Genomic DNA, 16734 nt, shown 5'->3' with positions numbered 1-16734 from the left:
AGAACAAGCCTTCCCTCGCTTCCGCAATCAATAGCATACTGGATGAGCCAATCAGGGCAACCCCCGCAGCGACAAGTATTCTTACAACCGCCACCTCTGCTCCGTCACAGCACCAACAGCCGCCAACCGCATCCAATCCGATCAAACGAAAGAGCTCATTGGAAGATTTCGAATCGGAAATCGAAGCCCTTAATCTAGACGATAACATCGACACTTCGGTAAGTAACGGTTTTCTATACGATCAAATTTAGCGCAACCCTAATATACGGTTCCTTCCATCCACCCTCCTAAAGGATGTAAATATTGACGATGACCTGTTGAGTGATTGAGCTGTGTGGCTGTTCCGGTAGAAGTTGAAACGCTACAATAGCCCCTTCTTTTAGTAGTGCTAGAAAAGTATATAGATCGTAATTATAATTGATAAAAAAAAATAAACGGAATATGATAAATAAAGTAGTGTAAGAAGAATGTTATTTAAGTGTTTACACTTTGAGCGCATGAGACAACAAACCATAAAGTGAAGGTTTGTATTATCTGTAAATGACGAAAATGGAAAAAACAAAAAGTATTTTGAAGCTGAATATTTCCGATACACTTTTCCCAATCTAAAAAACTTTTCAAATTTAATTCTGAATGGGAGTTACTGTAGGAAAGCTCGTGCAGAAGGATTTAGAAATCTTGAATTTTATTGTATCCTCTCCTTCCTTGTATCGAAACACAGAAAATGTACCACGGAAAGTAAATTGTATAAAATGTCTCTCAGTATGAAAATGTGCAAAATGTTTAAAATTGTTTAAATGAGCAACAATCTTACACTTGGTAAAGATTTAAAAAATCCGATAAATTCCATGGTGGGATAGTCAGATATGGAGTATAAAAATCGATGTTAATTTTTGTTGCTATCCGGAAAAAAATAATATGTTATCTATTATCTTTATTATTACTATTATTACAACTGCTATCTATGCTGTATACTTTTTGTCTCTTTATTATAACATAAGAATCAAACAGGAAAGCATAAGGAAGCAAATTCATCAATATAAAGAATTCAGTATATAACAAAAATGGTTTCTTTTGTATTTAGTCTAAAACATCCCAAAATCTCACATCTTCCAATTCTCTTTATTATCCGATTTCATCCGAGCCTGAGTTTGGAATTGATAAGTACAATCACAAAACATTGTCATGGTTTTGTCTTTCTCATATAGAACGATTATGCAATCACTGTAAACCCTTGCCTTTGAACTGAGGCCCGGAGTACTATTCCAATCAGTTCGTTGAGGTTAGAAAATGTATAATATATATATATATATATATATATATATATATATATATATATATATATATATATATATATATATATATATATATATATATATATATATATATATATGTGTGTGTGTGATTTCTCATGGATGCCAGAGAGGATTTCACCTGCCTTGGTTTTCTTTAGATTTGGATTTCTTCATACCTTACATATTGAACCACGGCAAAACGAGACGTGACAATCGATTCCGCTTGTACTTCATGCTCCCAAAAATAAACTAAGCATGCAATAGTTGTGGTGGATAACCCCAATACGTGTGAAGAAGAGTCCGCTTAAATTCCACGAAATGTTAACAACAATAAGTTAGTGACTCTGCTCGTCTTGTATGAATCGTTTCCTTCAGGTGCTCTGTTGGATCCTCCCACTTCCACGGTATCTATTAAAATATAATGTACTTTATGTGTTATATAATATTTTCAACGGATTAATTACCTGTTTTCAGTTCATCATACTATTTTTATCTCACCACTTACTTTACCATATTTTTTGCATAAATATCAGTTTATTAATCTTATTTTTGTGTATTACATCAACGTTTTACAGTACAAGTGTTTTGATCCTTTGGCCTTTCATCTTTGTTGTTCATACGATTCGTTATTAATAATAGGTGTTTTAGTTACTCTTGTTTTACATACTAATGTTTAGTCATATATTTTTTAATTAATAATAAAATATCTACCTACTTATACTTGAATTATTTGTATTACAGAGATTGAGCACCTCTCTTCAAATTCCGTGCAGTATTGTTCGAATTTTTGTTCTAGTATATCAAGGAAGGCCATCTCATGTACTTCACTTTTCGTTTTATACTTTCTTGTTGATATTTATATTCTTTTTTTTATAATTTTTTAGCCTGCCAATTAGGTTAAAATTGTGTTCGTGAGTGAGTTATTTCTTTCTTTGTTCTTGATCTTATGATTGTAATTCTTGATGTATCCAATGTTTTTTTCCTAACCAGAAAGATATTCGTATGTGGACAATTATATCGTGCTCGTAAAATATACATAAGTTTTCAATATTGAAGAATAAAAAGATTGTGTATAACGTATGATAACAATTTCGATGAGACATACATGCTAATTTGCCAATAACGCAAGGAAAATTACATACCGGTTATAAAATCCAATCAAAAAGTTTGCAAAAAGTAAACTTCAAACCTAATTAAGAAGCTTTATTGCACTTAATTTCATTACGGTTTAATTACGCTTAACTCATACCATAGCAGGCTGTGTTTAAAATAAAACTAGCTACTTAGTTTGATAATAACACCATAGCGAAGTGGCGGTATATTCGTGATTTGTCTTACGCCCAAATGTCACAAAAATATATTTTAATCACAGAGATAGTGTTCCGGCAAAGCATAGCGAAATCTTGGCATTACATTCCTTTTGTGGAATTTGCCCTTTCTGATTCAATGACTGGTTAGTACTACGATCCTACTGACAATAAGAATCCTTCCCGGTCGGGGCTCGAACCTACGTCAACAGGCTTGTAGGACCAGCGCCCTATGCCCCCGGAAAAGGGTCTCATTTAAAACGGATTCTCGAGCTCAGTATAACGAAATGCCAAATTTAATCGGCAACACGAAATTTGACTGATTGTTCAGAAATTTAAGCACGATTGTCCAGCGCCATAGGCTCCAAGCAGGAGAAAGCCATGCGTCTGAACATACAGCGGCTTTCGAGTTCGACGGTAACCGAAAAATACACAACGAACGAATCGGATAACGATAGCTTGAATACAATGTGGAAGCAGTTCCACGACGCGGTCAATATAACAACCACAGAAGTGGTAGATAGCACACAAGGAAACCAACAGAACGGTTGGTTCGATATTGACTGCCAGGGAGCCAAAACGATAAAAAAAACGTGATTAATCCACCTAGCAGTGAGATGATACCTTTTTTATCAATCCGCATGTGTTTTTTTGCATGGATATTCTTAGGTGTTTTAGTTCTCATGACATTATTTTAATTATCGTCGTTTTAAACGGCAAATTGAGATTTTAATCACTCATTATCCTGTAATGTCGAAACTGCAAATCGTATCGAATTTCAATTCTAACGTGTGACAATCGATTGAACATTCCATAAGATGTCGAAGTAAGTTCCACTTTAGAGTTTTTCGTCATTATTTATGGTACTTCCAGAGCCGGTATTAAGGAACTAGCATAACCCAAAATGATTCGAATGGCCAAACAATTTACATCTTCTATATCGGTATGCATTTTAAAAACTCATCATCTGTAACTCCAGAATCGGATAAAATTCACCAATTTTGGATGGGACCTTAAGTCCTTTTATTTGAATTTTTGTTTTTGAAGTTCGATTTGGCCTTTTTGAGAAAATGATTGAGCGTTGAGAAACGATTCGATACTGGAACCGAACTTCTAAAATCGGTGTAGCCGAAATCAGTTAAATTCACCTGAGTAGTGTGTAGACATCTTTAAGAAATTGTAGTGCGAATTAAAATTTGGGGGTACATTCTGAATCGAAAACTGAATACCGCTTAAACTGAAATAAATTTTTTTCGTAATCGACTATCCAAATCAGCAAACCCGATCAACCTGATTAATTTATGTGAAATGGACATTTTTATACTAATCACCCTGTATCTCCTAAGCCAGAAATCGGATCTGACTAAATTTTATAGGATTTTAAGACCTCTCTTTTGAATCATAGATGATCATAGATTTCATTTGAATCTTAGATCGATCATAGATTTCATTTGAATCTTAGATCGGTTCAGCCATCTACGAGAAAAATGAATCGCATTATTTTAATTTCGTTTCATATATCATCCTGTGGTTCCGCAATCAGAAGTCGGATCCAAACTTAATTCAGGAACCTTGTTTGGGAGTATACTACTTTTCATATGAATCTGAGTTTGTAGAAAACGGTTTAGCCATCTCCGAGAAAATTGAGTAAAATTATTTGTCACACACGCATTTGCTGATCTCGACGAACTGAGTCGTATGGTATATGGAAGTCATGTTCTTCCAGCATTTATTGCTATAAGTAGTTTAAATCAATATAATTATGGAATTACTTTTAACTCGAAAATGCTGATATTATCTGGTTTACATATGCCGTATTCGAACGATTATGTTGCCAAAAACGAACCGTGCTAAAATCGGTCCAAGGCAAATTGTCATGAAAAAAAAAAAAACGGAAATCGTGTTTTCCGTTGCTCCCAAGCATTACTTTGCCAGACAGCGCTCAAAACTTCTACTGCTGGAATAAGGGGAAAAGTCGTTTACCCAAAAATTTCGATATCTCCGGTAAAAATGGACGGATTTTAACAATCTATGGCTTGTTGAATAGGTATTACCGTGCGGAATCTAAGTCTGAAAATATATTCTGTTTTCAAGGTCAATTGTGACCGATACTGTCAAAAAACTGAAAATTTTGACATAAAACTTCGTATAACTCAAAAAGTAAACATCCGATCTCAAAACCATTCAATAGCGTTCAGGGTGACGGAGAGACCTTTCATTTGCGACTAGTTTGATCAAAATCGGTCCAGCCATCTCTGAGATCTCGACCTCTTAGTTGACAACACACATACAGACACACACACACACGCGCACGGACATTTGCTCAGTTCGTCGAGCTAAATCGATTGGAAAATGTCATTCGGCCCTCCGGGCCTTGGAAAAATTTTCTAAAGTTTGTGCGAGTTCTATACCTATTTTATATATATATATATATATATATATATATATATATATATATATATATATATATATATATATATATATATATATATATATATATATATATATATATATATATATATATATATATATATATATATATATATATATATATATATATATATATATATATATATATATATATATATATATATATATAGAAAAAGGTAAAAACGTCAAAACATGGAGCGATATAGGGAGTTGAGAGCAGCTGAGAAAAAATTGCACCAGCGTAAGAAATGTGAGCACAACGAGAGAGTGCATGCAGAGAACCAGTGATGCTCATTCGTAACCGAATGTTCGAAGTGAGCACACGCGTTTTTTAACAATCGACATCGGTAAGACGAAGGTGCCTATCACAGCAGAGGCTGTAGTATAGGCATTAAATAAAAGTGATAAAAAGTAGCATCCCCGCAAGTGAGTTCTGTCTGTGCACCGGTTTTGTATCGGTATCGACAGTAGACGCTATTGTGCTATCCTCGGGCAGCAGTTATTTCTATTGTTTGCTACCCGCATCGCAGCAGCCAAATCCTGAGTCAAGGTCACGCTGAAGCACAACGAAGGAGTGAAGGAGCAACTCACCTAACAGCTTACCGTGACATACTGTTAAGTATTTTCTCAAACTTTTTCTTTCAACTTTTACTATTCATATATTTTCTTTTCATTTTATTTCTTTCTTTTTCATTTCAAGTGCGGGAGACTTCTTTACTCCCGCACTTTAAATATGAATATTGATGACAGTGGGGGTGTCTCGGAGGAGGGCGAAGCTGAACGAATGAACGAAGAACATTTAGAGGCTGAGTTTGCTTCCGAGATGCCATCTACCCCTCCTATACCATCTCCCCCTCCGATACCATCTCCCCCTCCGATACCATCTCCCTCTCCGATGCCATTTCCCTCTCCGATGCCTCCATCTCCCTTTAAGATATTGCCTGCTCGCCAAAAAGTTTACCAAGACGATGGCTCGGGGGGTCCGTGGGTGGTATACTTCCGGCCCAAATTAAAGTCTCTCAGAGTTTTAAATATTGCTCGGGACCTGGAAAAACATTACTCGGCAATAAAAACAATAGATAAGGTTTCGCCAAACAAGTTACGCGTTGTTGTGTCCGACCTGAAGCAAGCAAACGGGATTGCTACCAACGAGTTGTTCACGAAGGAGTACCGCGTGTACGTCCCGTCTCATGTGGTGGAGATCGACGGTGTGGTCCGTGACGAAAGTCTGACAATCGAAGATCTGATGAAGGACGGGGTAGGCCGTTTCAAAAACCCCGACCTTCAACCAGTGAAAATTTTGGAGTGCAAGCAATTGCACTCCAAATCGATAGATGGTAAATTTTACCAATCGGACTCATTTCGCGTGACTTTTGCCGGATCTGCACTTCCAAATTATTTGGTAGTGAGTGGAGTTCGTCTACCTGTTCGGCTGTATGTACCGCGGGTAATGCATTGTACAAGCTGCAAACAGCTAGGTCATACGGCAACCTATTGTTGCAACAAACTGCGATGCGGCAAATGCGGAGAGGCCCATGAGGACGATCTCTGCAGAAGAGCAGTGGAAAAGTGTTGCTACTGCGGGGAGAATCCTCATGATCTTTCGGTGTGCCCTACGTACATACAGCGTGCGGAGAAATTGAAGCGATCCGTGAAAGAACGTTCCAAACGTTCTTATGCGGAAATCTTAAAAAGAACCACTCCATCGACCCCTGAGAACCCGTTTGCAATCTTGCCAGTTGAAGAGGATACCTCTGACGACCCAGGCGAAGGACCTTCCTACACACAGGTTGAAGGAAGCAGGAAAAGACAAAATCTGGCTTCTCCCAAGCTTCCTCGTAAAGGCCTCAGACTGTCCTCTTCGTCACAAAAGAACCAAACGGAAACAAAAAGTGCTGACTCAAAACCGAAGCAAACACCTCCTGGGTTCAAAAAACTTAGGGATGATAAGGAGTACCCAGCACTTCCTGGGGCATCAAAAACCCCGAATGACCCCAAAGCACAACCAGAAAATCCAACAAACGCTGGATTATTGAAATTTTCTGATATCGTGGACTGGATATTAACAGCCTTCAATATTACTGATCCTCTGAAAAGCTTCCTAACTGCTCTACTGCCAACAGTAAGGACATTTTTAAAACAGTTGACTGAACAATGGCCCCTCCTTGCAGCGATCGTATCTTTTGATGGATAATTTACCACTGAGAATCGAAGATATGATCATTGTGCTTCAGTGGAATTGCAGAAGTATCATCCCAAAACTTGATTCTTTCAAACACTTAATACATACTCATAATTGCGATGTATTCTCCTTGAGTGAAACTTGGCTTACTTCTAACATCAACCTCGACTTCCATAATTTTAACATAATCCGCCTGGACCGAGAAGACTCTTATGGAGGGGTACTTTTAGGGATTAAAAAGTGCTATTCATTTTATCGTATTAACCTCCCCTCGACACCGGGAATTGAAGTTGTTGCTTGCCAAATTAATATTAAAGGCAAAGATCTATGTATAGCTTCTATCTACATTCCTCCCAGAGTCTCGATAGGGCATCGTCGGCTTGCAGACATCATAGAACTTCTTCCTTCACCGCGGCTGGTTTTAGGGGACTTTAACTCGCATGGTACAGGATGGGGCTGCTTATATGATGATAATCGTTCTTCGTTAATTCAAGATCTGTGTGACAACTTCAATTTGACAATTCTAAACACGGGAGAAATGACACGGAACCCTAGACCACCAGCACAACCAAGTGCGCTGGATTTATCCCTTTGCTCGACTTCGCTACAGTTAGATTGCAAGTGGAAGGTAATCTGTGATCCTCACGGTAGCGATCACTTGCCGATCATAGTTTCTATCACCAACCGTGGAAGACCATCGGAAACAATCAATGTTTCGTACGATTTCACACGAAACATTGATTGGAAACGTTACGCGAGCTCGATGTCTGAGAAACTGGAAACATCACAGGAGCTTCCTCCGGAGGAAGAGTATACATTTTTGGCTGGCTTGATTCTTGACACCGCAATTCAAGCTCAGACGAAACGAGTACCTAGCGCGCAAACTAGTATGCGTTCTCCCAACCCATGGTGGGACAAAGAGTGCTCAGAGCTGAAAACGAAAAAAGCTTCAGCCTTCATCTCGTTTAGAAGGAACGGAACTCCAGATAATTATCGGAAATACGCGGCGTTAGAATTTCAAATGAAAAGTCTGATTAAAGCTAAGAAACGCGGTTACTGGCGAAGGTTTGTTGACGGATTAACGAGAGAAACAGCAATGAGCACTCTTTGGAATACGGCCCGTCGCATGCGCAATCGAAATCACGCGAACGAAAGCGAGGAATATTCTAACCGCTGGATATTTGATTTCGCTAAGAAAGTATGTCCTGATTCTGTTCCGGAACAGAAGATATCCCGCGTCGCGACATTGAATACAAACGAAACACCGTTTTCGATGGTAGAGTTCTCACTTGCGCTCTTGTCGTGTAACAATAGAGCCCCGGGGTTAGACAGAATTAAATTCAACTTGTTGAAAAATCTGCCCGACTCTGCCAAAAGGCGCTTGTTGAATTTATTCAACAAGTTCCTCGAGGGTAATATTGTCCCACACGAATGGAGAGAAGTGAGAGTTATTACTATTCAAAAACCTGGAAAACCAGCCTCCGATCACAATTCGTATCGGCCGATTGCTATGCTTTCCTGTATTCGGAAATTGTTGGAGAAAATGATTCTCTTCCGTCTAGACAATTGGGTCGAAACAAATGGATTGCTTTCAGGTACACAATTTGGGTTCCGCAGGGGCAAAGGAACGAACGATTGTCTAGCGTTGCTCTCAACAGAAATTCAAATGGCATTTGCTCGTAAAGAACAAATGGCATCAGTTTTCCTCGACATCAAGGGGGCATTCGATTCAGTTTCCATTAACGTTCTATCTGAGAAGTTGCATCAGCATGGTCTTTCACCAGTTTTGAACAACTTTTTATATAATCTATTGTCCGAGAAACACATGCATTTTGAGCATGGTGATTTGACGACAAAGCGATTCAGTTACATGGGTCTTCCTCAGGGCTCATGCTTAAGCCCCCTTTTATACAACTTTTACGTAAATAACATTGATGAATGTATCAACACATCTTGCACGCTAAGACAACTTGCCGACGACAGTGTTGTGTCTATTATAGGACCCAAAGCTGCCGATCTCCAAGGACCATTGCAAGATACCCTCGACAACTTGTCGACATGGGCTTTTCAAATGGGTATCGAGTTCTCTACGGAGAAAACTGAGCTGGTTGTATTTTCAAGGAAGCGAGAACCTACGCAATTACAGCTTCAACTAGGGGGTGAAACCATAGCTCAGGTTTTCACATTTAAATATCTCGGGGTCTGGTTCGATTCCAAAGGTACCTGGGGATGTCACATTAGGTATTTGAAACGAAAATGCCTACAGAGAATCAATTTCCTTCGTACAATAACCGGAACTTGGTGGGGCTCTCACCCAGGAGACCTGATCAGGTTGTACAAAACGACGATATTGTCAGTAATGGAATATGGATGTTTCTGTTTCCGCTCCGCTACGAATATTCATTTCATTAAACTGGAAAGAATTCAGTATCGTTGTTTACGTATTGCCTTGGGTTGCATGCAATCAACCCATACGATGAGTCTTGAAGTGCTGGCGGGCGTCTTACCGTTGAAAAACAGGTTCTGGGATCTCTCATATCGACTGCTAATCCGATGCGACATTTTGAATCCGATGGTGATAGAAAACTTTGAAAAGCTCGTCGAGCTTAATTCACAAACCCGTTTTATGTCCTTGTATTTTGACTACATGGCTCAGAATATAAATCCTTCTTCGTTTGTTCCCAATCGTGTTCATTTTGTGGATACTTCTAATTCTACTGTGTTCTTCGACACATCCATGAAAGAAGAAATTCGTGGAATCCCGGATCCTGTACGCCCTCAAGAGATCCCAAAAATTTTTAATAATAAATTTAAAGAAGTCGACTGTAATAAAATGTTTTACACTGACGGATCATATCTAGACGGGTCCACTGGCTTCGGTATATTCAATGTAAATTTCACCGCTTCCTATAAACTCAGTGATCCAGCTTCAGTTTACGTCGCAGAACTAGCTGCAATTCAGTATACCCTTGAGATCATTGACACTCTGCCCACAGATCACTACTTCATTGTATCGGACAGTCTCAGTTCCATTGAGGCTCTCCGTTCAGTGAAGCCTGGAAAGCACTCACCGTATTTCCTGGGGAAAATACGGGAACAATTGAGTGCTTTATCTGCAAAATCATACCAGATTACCTTGGTTTGGGTCCCCTCACATTGTTCCATACGGGGCAATGAGAGGGCGGACTCGTTAGCCAAGGTGGGCGCACTAGAAGGTGATATCTATGAAAGACCAATCTGCTTCAATGAATTTTTCAGTTGCTGTCGTCAGAAAACTCTAGCTAGCTGGCAGAATACATGGAATAGTGGAACTCTGGGACGATGGTTACACTCAATAATCCCACAGGTATCGACGAAAGCTTGGTTCCGGGGGTTGGACGTGAGCCGAGACTTTATTCGTGTAATGTCAAGGCTCATGTCTAATCATTATATGTTCAGCGCGCATCTCCGTCGTGTGGGGCTCGCTGAGAGTGGTGTCTGCGTTTGCGGTGAGGGTTATCATGACATCGAACATGTTGTTTGGACATGTGTCGAGTATTGTGATGCCAGGTCCCAACTCATAGGTTCCCTTCGGGCCCGAGGTATACCACCCTTCGTACCAGTCCGCGACGTCTTGGCAACTCGAAATCTTCCTTATATGACTCTCATCTATAACTTCTTGAAAACTATCAATGCTCAAATTTAGTGCTCTCCCTATCTCTTTCTCTTCTACAGCTCTACCGCACTCTTCTTTACGTTGCTGGAAGTATGGCCTGTGTAAACGATGCTTCGGAGCATGCACCTGCCTTGAACTGACTGAGTTGCTGGAAGCTACCCAAAAACGTCACATCAACGTCAGAACACACCAACGAAGCATCCCAATCCAGAATAATCTCTTCATTGCTACAAGCTGAAAAACATGAAGATTCATCGAACGCAAAATGTGTCTAAAAGATGTATGCCACAAACCAACGATGTATTCAAATTTCAATTCAATACTGTGTAGGTCCCACCCTCCCTATGTCCCCTTACTAACTGGGGAGTATGCCGCCCCGTAATACGGCATCCCTTTCTCTCTCCCTAACAACAAGACAATCGGCCACGTTAAGCTAAAGCAAATGAGCCTAATAAAAATTTTATTTGAAAAAAAAAAAAAAAAAAACCAGTGATGCTACTTTTCGCTGAAGTCAAATCCGTAGATTTGGTTTCAAGTGTTAAGTACTAGTACATTTACAAAAACTTTACAGTTTTAAGCTCTAATCCACAAAGGCAGGCTTCCAATAATGACAGATCGATGGCTAATAGATGCATGATTACAATTTTAATTGGACAAGCAAAATAAAATATGCAGACGACAAGGATGGCTATTATCGTATCAAAGAACGCTCTCTAGCTACTCTTCACACGATTCAATCAGTGCCATCAAAGAGAGACGGATATCATCGCAGCAAAAAAAACCGGCATGGTTCATTTAACATAGAATTAGATTTTTTTATCGTGACGTCACAAATGAACAAGAATTCATCCTTGACAGTTCAGCGGTACTGTTTACAAACAAGTTTAAACAAAATGTGTTCCTATCTCAAACAATCATCTTTACACTTCACAACTAGCAACTTTTATTCAATAAATCTCTGAAACGAATCGTTAACAAATGATTCGAAACTGTATTTAGGCGATATGGACCGTGAACGTTCTCATCCGTTTGTCAACAGACAAACGAACAAAAAAAAAACTGTTTACAAACAGTACCGCTGAATTAGATTTTTTACCGTCACTGCTAACCTCAATCGAATAAACACGTTTTGACTGTCCAGCGGTACTGTTTGTAAATGAAGATTTTTTTGTTTGTCTGTTGATAAATTGAATGAGAGCATTTACGCATTACACTTCGCCTAAATAGAGTTTTAAAACATTTGTTCACGAATTGATACGATTTGTTTTTAAGATTTATTAATTAAATATGACTAGTTGCAAAGTGTAAAGATGATTGTTTGAAATGTGTTCTTCGATTTTTGTTTAAGCTTGTTTCTAAACAGTACCGCTGAACAGTCATGGATGAATGCTTGTTAATTTGTGACCTCACGATAAGAAATCTCATTGTCAAATTGTGTTCATCCGATTGAGGTTAGAAGTAACGGTAAAACACATAACCACCACCAGTGCGAGAGCGAATTTCTCTCGATGACCTGTCTGAGAATCAAAGGTTAGCACGCTGCTGTGGGGATTCTCTCTAGAGCAACAAACGGTCGCTTATTCTCGTTTCGCGATCTGATTCTATATGGGCAGTTGATAATTGCGATAGAATCATTTTACTATTGCCGCTGCACCTAAGGCCTGGTACAGGCAGCGTACACATCAAGCTCAGCGAAGACAACGACGGCAGAGCAAAGGAGATAGAACATAGCAAATTTGAAATAGTTAGAGCGAGCTTCACGTCGAGTACCTGTGGAAAGCAGAAAGCGCCTAACAGGCCGATCTATAATTTTATTTTATATCACTTCAAAGTATATTCTCGTTTATATAATTCAGTTGAGATCAATTATTTAAACATATTTATGTAATGGATGAAAATTCAGGAGATCCATCTCTGCCACCAGGCGAAAATTTAACGATTCCTAACTCGCATAGAACGAAGTTTTACAATGAAACTTTTGCGGGCCCATGGATAGTCTATTTTCGGCGTAAAATGAAGGCATTAAATTTATTTTATATATCTAAAGAATTGACATCACGATTTCCCGCTACCAAAGAGATAGTAAGACTCCATAAAGACAAGATCCGCGTTGTAGTCGATTCCTTAAAGCAGGCTAACGAGATTGTTGTTTGTGAATTATTTACCCGCGAATATCGCGTATACATTCCTTCGAAAGACGTTGAAATAGACGGTGTTATCACCGAAGCAGGTCTTTCGGTTAAAGAGTTGCTTGAGCATGGAGTTGGACGTTTTAAAAACTCTATGCTTGAGGGAGTAAGGATACTCGAGTGCAAGCAGTTGTACTCAGCATCTTTCGAAGAAGGAAACAAAACTTATCGACCTTCAGATTCGTTTCGAGTGGCATTCGCTGGATATGCCTTGCCTAGCCATGCCACATCGATAGAGTTTGCCTTTCTGTTCGGCTTTTCATAGCAAATGTTATGGATTGCACGAGCTGCAAAAATTTTGGCCACACAGCTACTTACTGTAGTAATAAGTCGAAATGTATTAAGTTTGAAGGACCCCATAAGGACAGGAATCAGAACAAATTGGCTCAAATGGCACGTTCTCCTTGATATTTGGATATTTGTGCCTAAAATTTAAATTTTTTACTGTAGTAATAGTCGAAATGTATTAAGTGTGAAGAACCCAAGAGAGTAAAGAAATTCAAAAATGTATTTACTTGTTTATTGTGGGGTGAGTCCTCATGATCTCTCAGTACGCGCTGCATTTAAGTTGCGTAAATACAAAATTAAGCCTTCTTTAAAAGCACGGTCTAAGCGCACATATGCAGAAATGCTTAAAACAATTATTGATGTCTATTATATCTAGAGCCAGAGGAATCTGACTGATGAAAATAGTGAAGTCACTCTTCAAGGTTCTGTTAAGAGGAGGAAGTCCCCCCCCAAATTACCAAAAACAACACCTAAACTTACACCTTAAAACATCCCCGTGTTAAATCTAAGAAGCCAAATTCAAAAGCAAAAACTGTGCCTCCTGGTTTGTCAAATTCACAAACCAATCCAGGAATTAGCACTAGAAAAGACAATAATCCAGTGGGCTCCGTTTCACAGTCACCAACAGGATTACTGAAGTTTTCAGAAATGGTAGAATGGATTTTCGCAGCATTCAATATTCCTGAACCTCTATAGACCATCATAACGACATTCCTTCCAATAGCTAGAGCTTTTTTGAAACAGTTATCAGCTCAATTACCAGTTCTTTTTGATTTTGTATCATTTGATGGATAATTTATCATCCGCCGCAAATGATCCAATCACTGTCCTGTTGTGGAATTGTCGAAATATCATGCCAAAACTTGATTCATTTAAAGTATTATTGCATAGTCAAAAATGTGATATATTTGCTTTGTGCGAAGCATGGCTCACATCAAACATAGCCTTAAATTTTATTGACTTTAACATTATACGTCTCGACAGAGACTCTGCTTTTAGGAATTATGAAATGGTATTCAAGCATTAGTTATTAAGCATTACTTCCATTTCTAGTATAGAAGTGGTTGCTTGTCAATTAAACATTAAGGAAAGGACATTTGCATTGCTTCGGTATATATTCCTCCAAGAGCTCAAGTTGGACAACGACAGCTTAATGAAATGGTCGAAGCCCTCCCTGCTCCACGATTGATTCTGGGAAATTTCAATTCGCACGAAATTATGTGGAGTTCCGTTTACAATGATAGCACATCATCTCTAATATATAATATTTGCGACAATTTTAGCAATTTTACGGTATTATATATGGGTAGCATAACACGGATCCCAAGACCTCCTGCACGTCCAAGGGCATTAGATTTATCTCCTTTCTCGACTACCTGGAAAGTATTTCCTGATTTACACGGTAGCGATCATTTACCAATCATCATCTCAATTAGCAGTAACAAAGGCATTGCTAATTCAGTTAATATTCCATATGATTTGACCAAAAGTGTTGACTGTATTAAATACCAAAGTAGAATCTCAAGTACCTTGAACTCAATGGAAGAGCTCCTCCCACTTGAAGAATATGACTTCCTCGTTTGTTCGATTCTGGAAACCGCAGTACAAGCCAAAACCAAACGATTTCTTAGTCCATCGTCTAACAGAAGGCCTCCAAACCCTTGGTGGGACAAAGAGTGCTCAGATGCCAAACACGCGAAACAAAATGCTTTCAAGACGTTTTTAAAACGAGGAAAAATTCTTGACTTTAGAAATCAAGTATAAGAGCATACTTCGGGCCAAGAATTGTAGCGTTCAATGATGGAATTTTCCATAGCACACACTTCTTGTAACAATAACGTTCCTAGGTTGGACAGAATTAAACTCAACTTTGTGAAGAATCTGCCCGACCTTGCAAAAAGACGTTTGTTGGAGTTTTTCAACAAGTTTCTTGAGTGAAATATTGTTCCACCTGACTGGAAGCAAGTGAAAGTTATCGCCATTCAAAAGCCGGGGAAACCAGCTTCCAATCACAATTCATAGAGACCCATTGCAATGTTGTCCTGCATCAGAAAATTGTTCGAAAAAATTATTCTCAACGTTTCGATAATTGGGTCGAGACGAACGGTTTGTTGTCAGATACTCAGTTTGGCTTCCGCAAAAAATAAAGGGACGAATGATTGCCTTGCATTACTTTCGTCTGACATCCAAATTGCCTTCGCTCAAAAACAACAAATGGCATCTTTATTTTTATACATTAAAGGAGCATTTGATTGTTGTTTATGTTCTTTCAGACAAGCTCCACCAACATGGACTTCCAGCGGCTATAAATAATTATTTACACAACCTTTTGTCAGAGAAGTGCATGTATTTTTCACATGGCGATTTGGCAAGATTCAGGATTAGCTACATGGGTCTACCGTAAGGCTCATGCCTCAGTCCGCTCCTCTATAACTTTTATGTGAATGACTTTGACAGCTGTCTAGTAACCCCATGTACACTAAGACAATTGGCAGATGATGGCGTGGTTTCAGTTAATGGACCCAAAGCTATTGATCTGCAAAAACCATTGCAAGATACCTTAGAAAACTTGTCCGTTTGGGCTGTTCATCTTGGTATCGAATTCTCTACGGAGAAAACAGAGCTGGTCGTCTTTTCAAGAAAGCATGATCCCGAGCAGCTTCCGCTTCCTATGATGGGAAGAATGATCTAACAGGTTTTGACTTTCAAATACCACGGGGTGTGGTTTGATTTCAAATGCACGTGGGGAGAACACATTAGGTATCTGATAACAAAATGCCAACAAAAAGTAAATTTTCTTCGAACAATAACAGGATCTTGGTGGGGTGCTCATCCGGAAGATCTTTCAGTGATGGAATATGGATGCGTTTGCTTTCGTTCCGCTGCAAACTCCCATATTATCAAACTTGAGCGAATTCAGTATCGTTGTTTGCAAATTGCTTGAGGCTGCATGCACTCAACACGTACAATGCGTCTCGAAGTTCTGGCAGGAGTTCTTCCATTGAAAGATCGTTTTTGGGAGCTTTCATCACGACTGCTAATAAGATATGAGGTACTGAAACCCCTGGTTATTAACAACTTCGAAAGGCTAGTTGAGCTTCAATCTCAAACAAGATTCATGACAGTATATTTTAGCCATATGTCACAGGAAATCAACCCTTCAAGATATATTCCTATCCGTGGCAGCCTCCAAAATGTCCCTGACTCAACTTTATTTTTCGACATATCCATGCAGTGCCATATGCGTGGAATTCCGGAACACCTACGCTCGATGGAAATCCCAAAAATATTTTCAAGTAAGTTCAGGTATATTGACTCTGAGAAAATGTTTTACACGGACGGATCACGAATTGAAGAGGCTACTGGGTTTGGTATATTCAACAGTAAT

The 16734-nt window shown here is 39.0% G+C and overlaps 1 protein-coding gene across 2 annotated transcripts in view; it reads left to right on the top strand.

The window, feature by feature from the left end:
* The window catches only part of LOC131439622 (coatomer subunit beta'), a 174355-nt gene extending 173902 nt beyond the window's left edge, over positions 1-453 (top strand). For both annotated transcript variants that reach the window (XM_058610870.1, XM_058610871.1), the window contains 2 exons: positions 3-218; positions 294-453. In XM_058610870.1, coding sequence (XP_058466853.1) covers positions 3-218; positions 294-329 — 252 coding nt within the window. In that variant the 3' untranslated portion in view covers positions 330-453. The remainder of the gene's footprint in view (positions 1-2; positions 219-293) is intronic.
* Positions 454-16734: the final 16281 nt, after the last annotated feature.

Source organism: Malaya genurostris, chromosome 3 (assembly GCF_030247185.1).
Source record: "Malaya genurostris strain Urasoe2022 chromosome 3, Malgen_1.1, whole genome shotgun sequence".
NCBI lineage: Eukaryota > Metazoa > Arthropoda > Insecta > Diptera > Culicidae > Malaya > Malaya genurostris.
The sequence above is the reverse complement of the archived record's forward strand: the minus strand, read 5'-3'. Positions and strand labels throughout refer to the sequence as shown.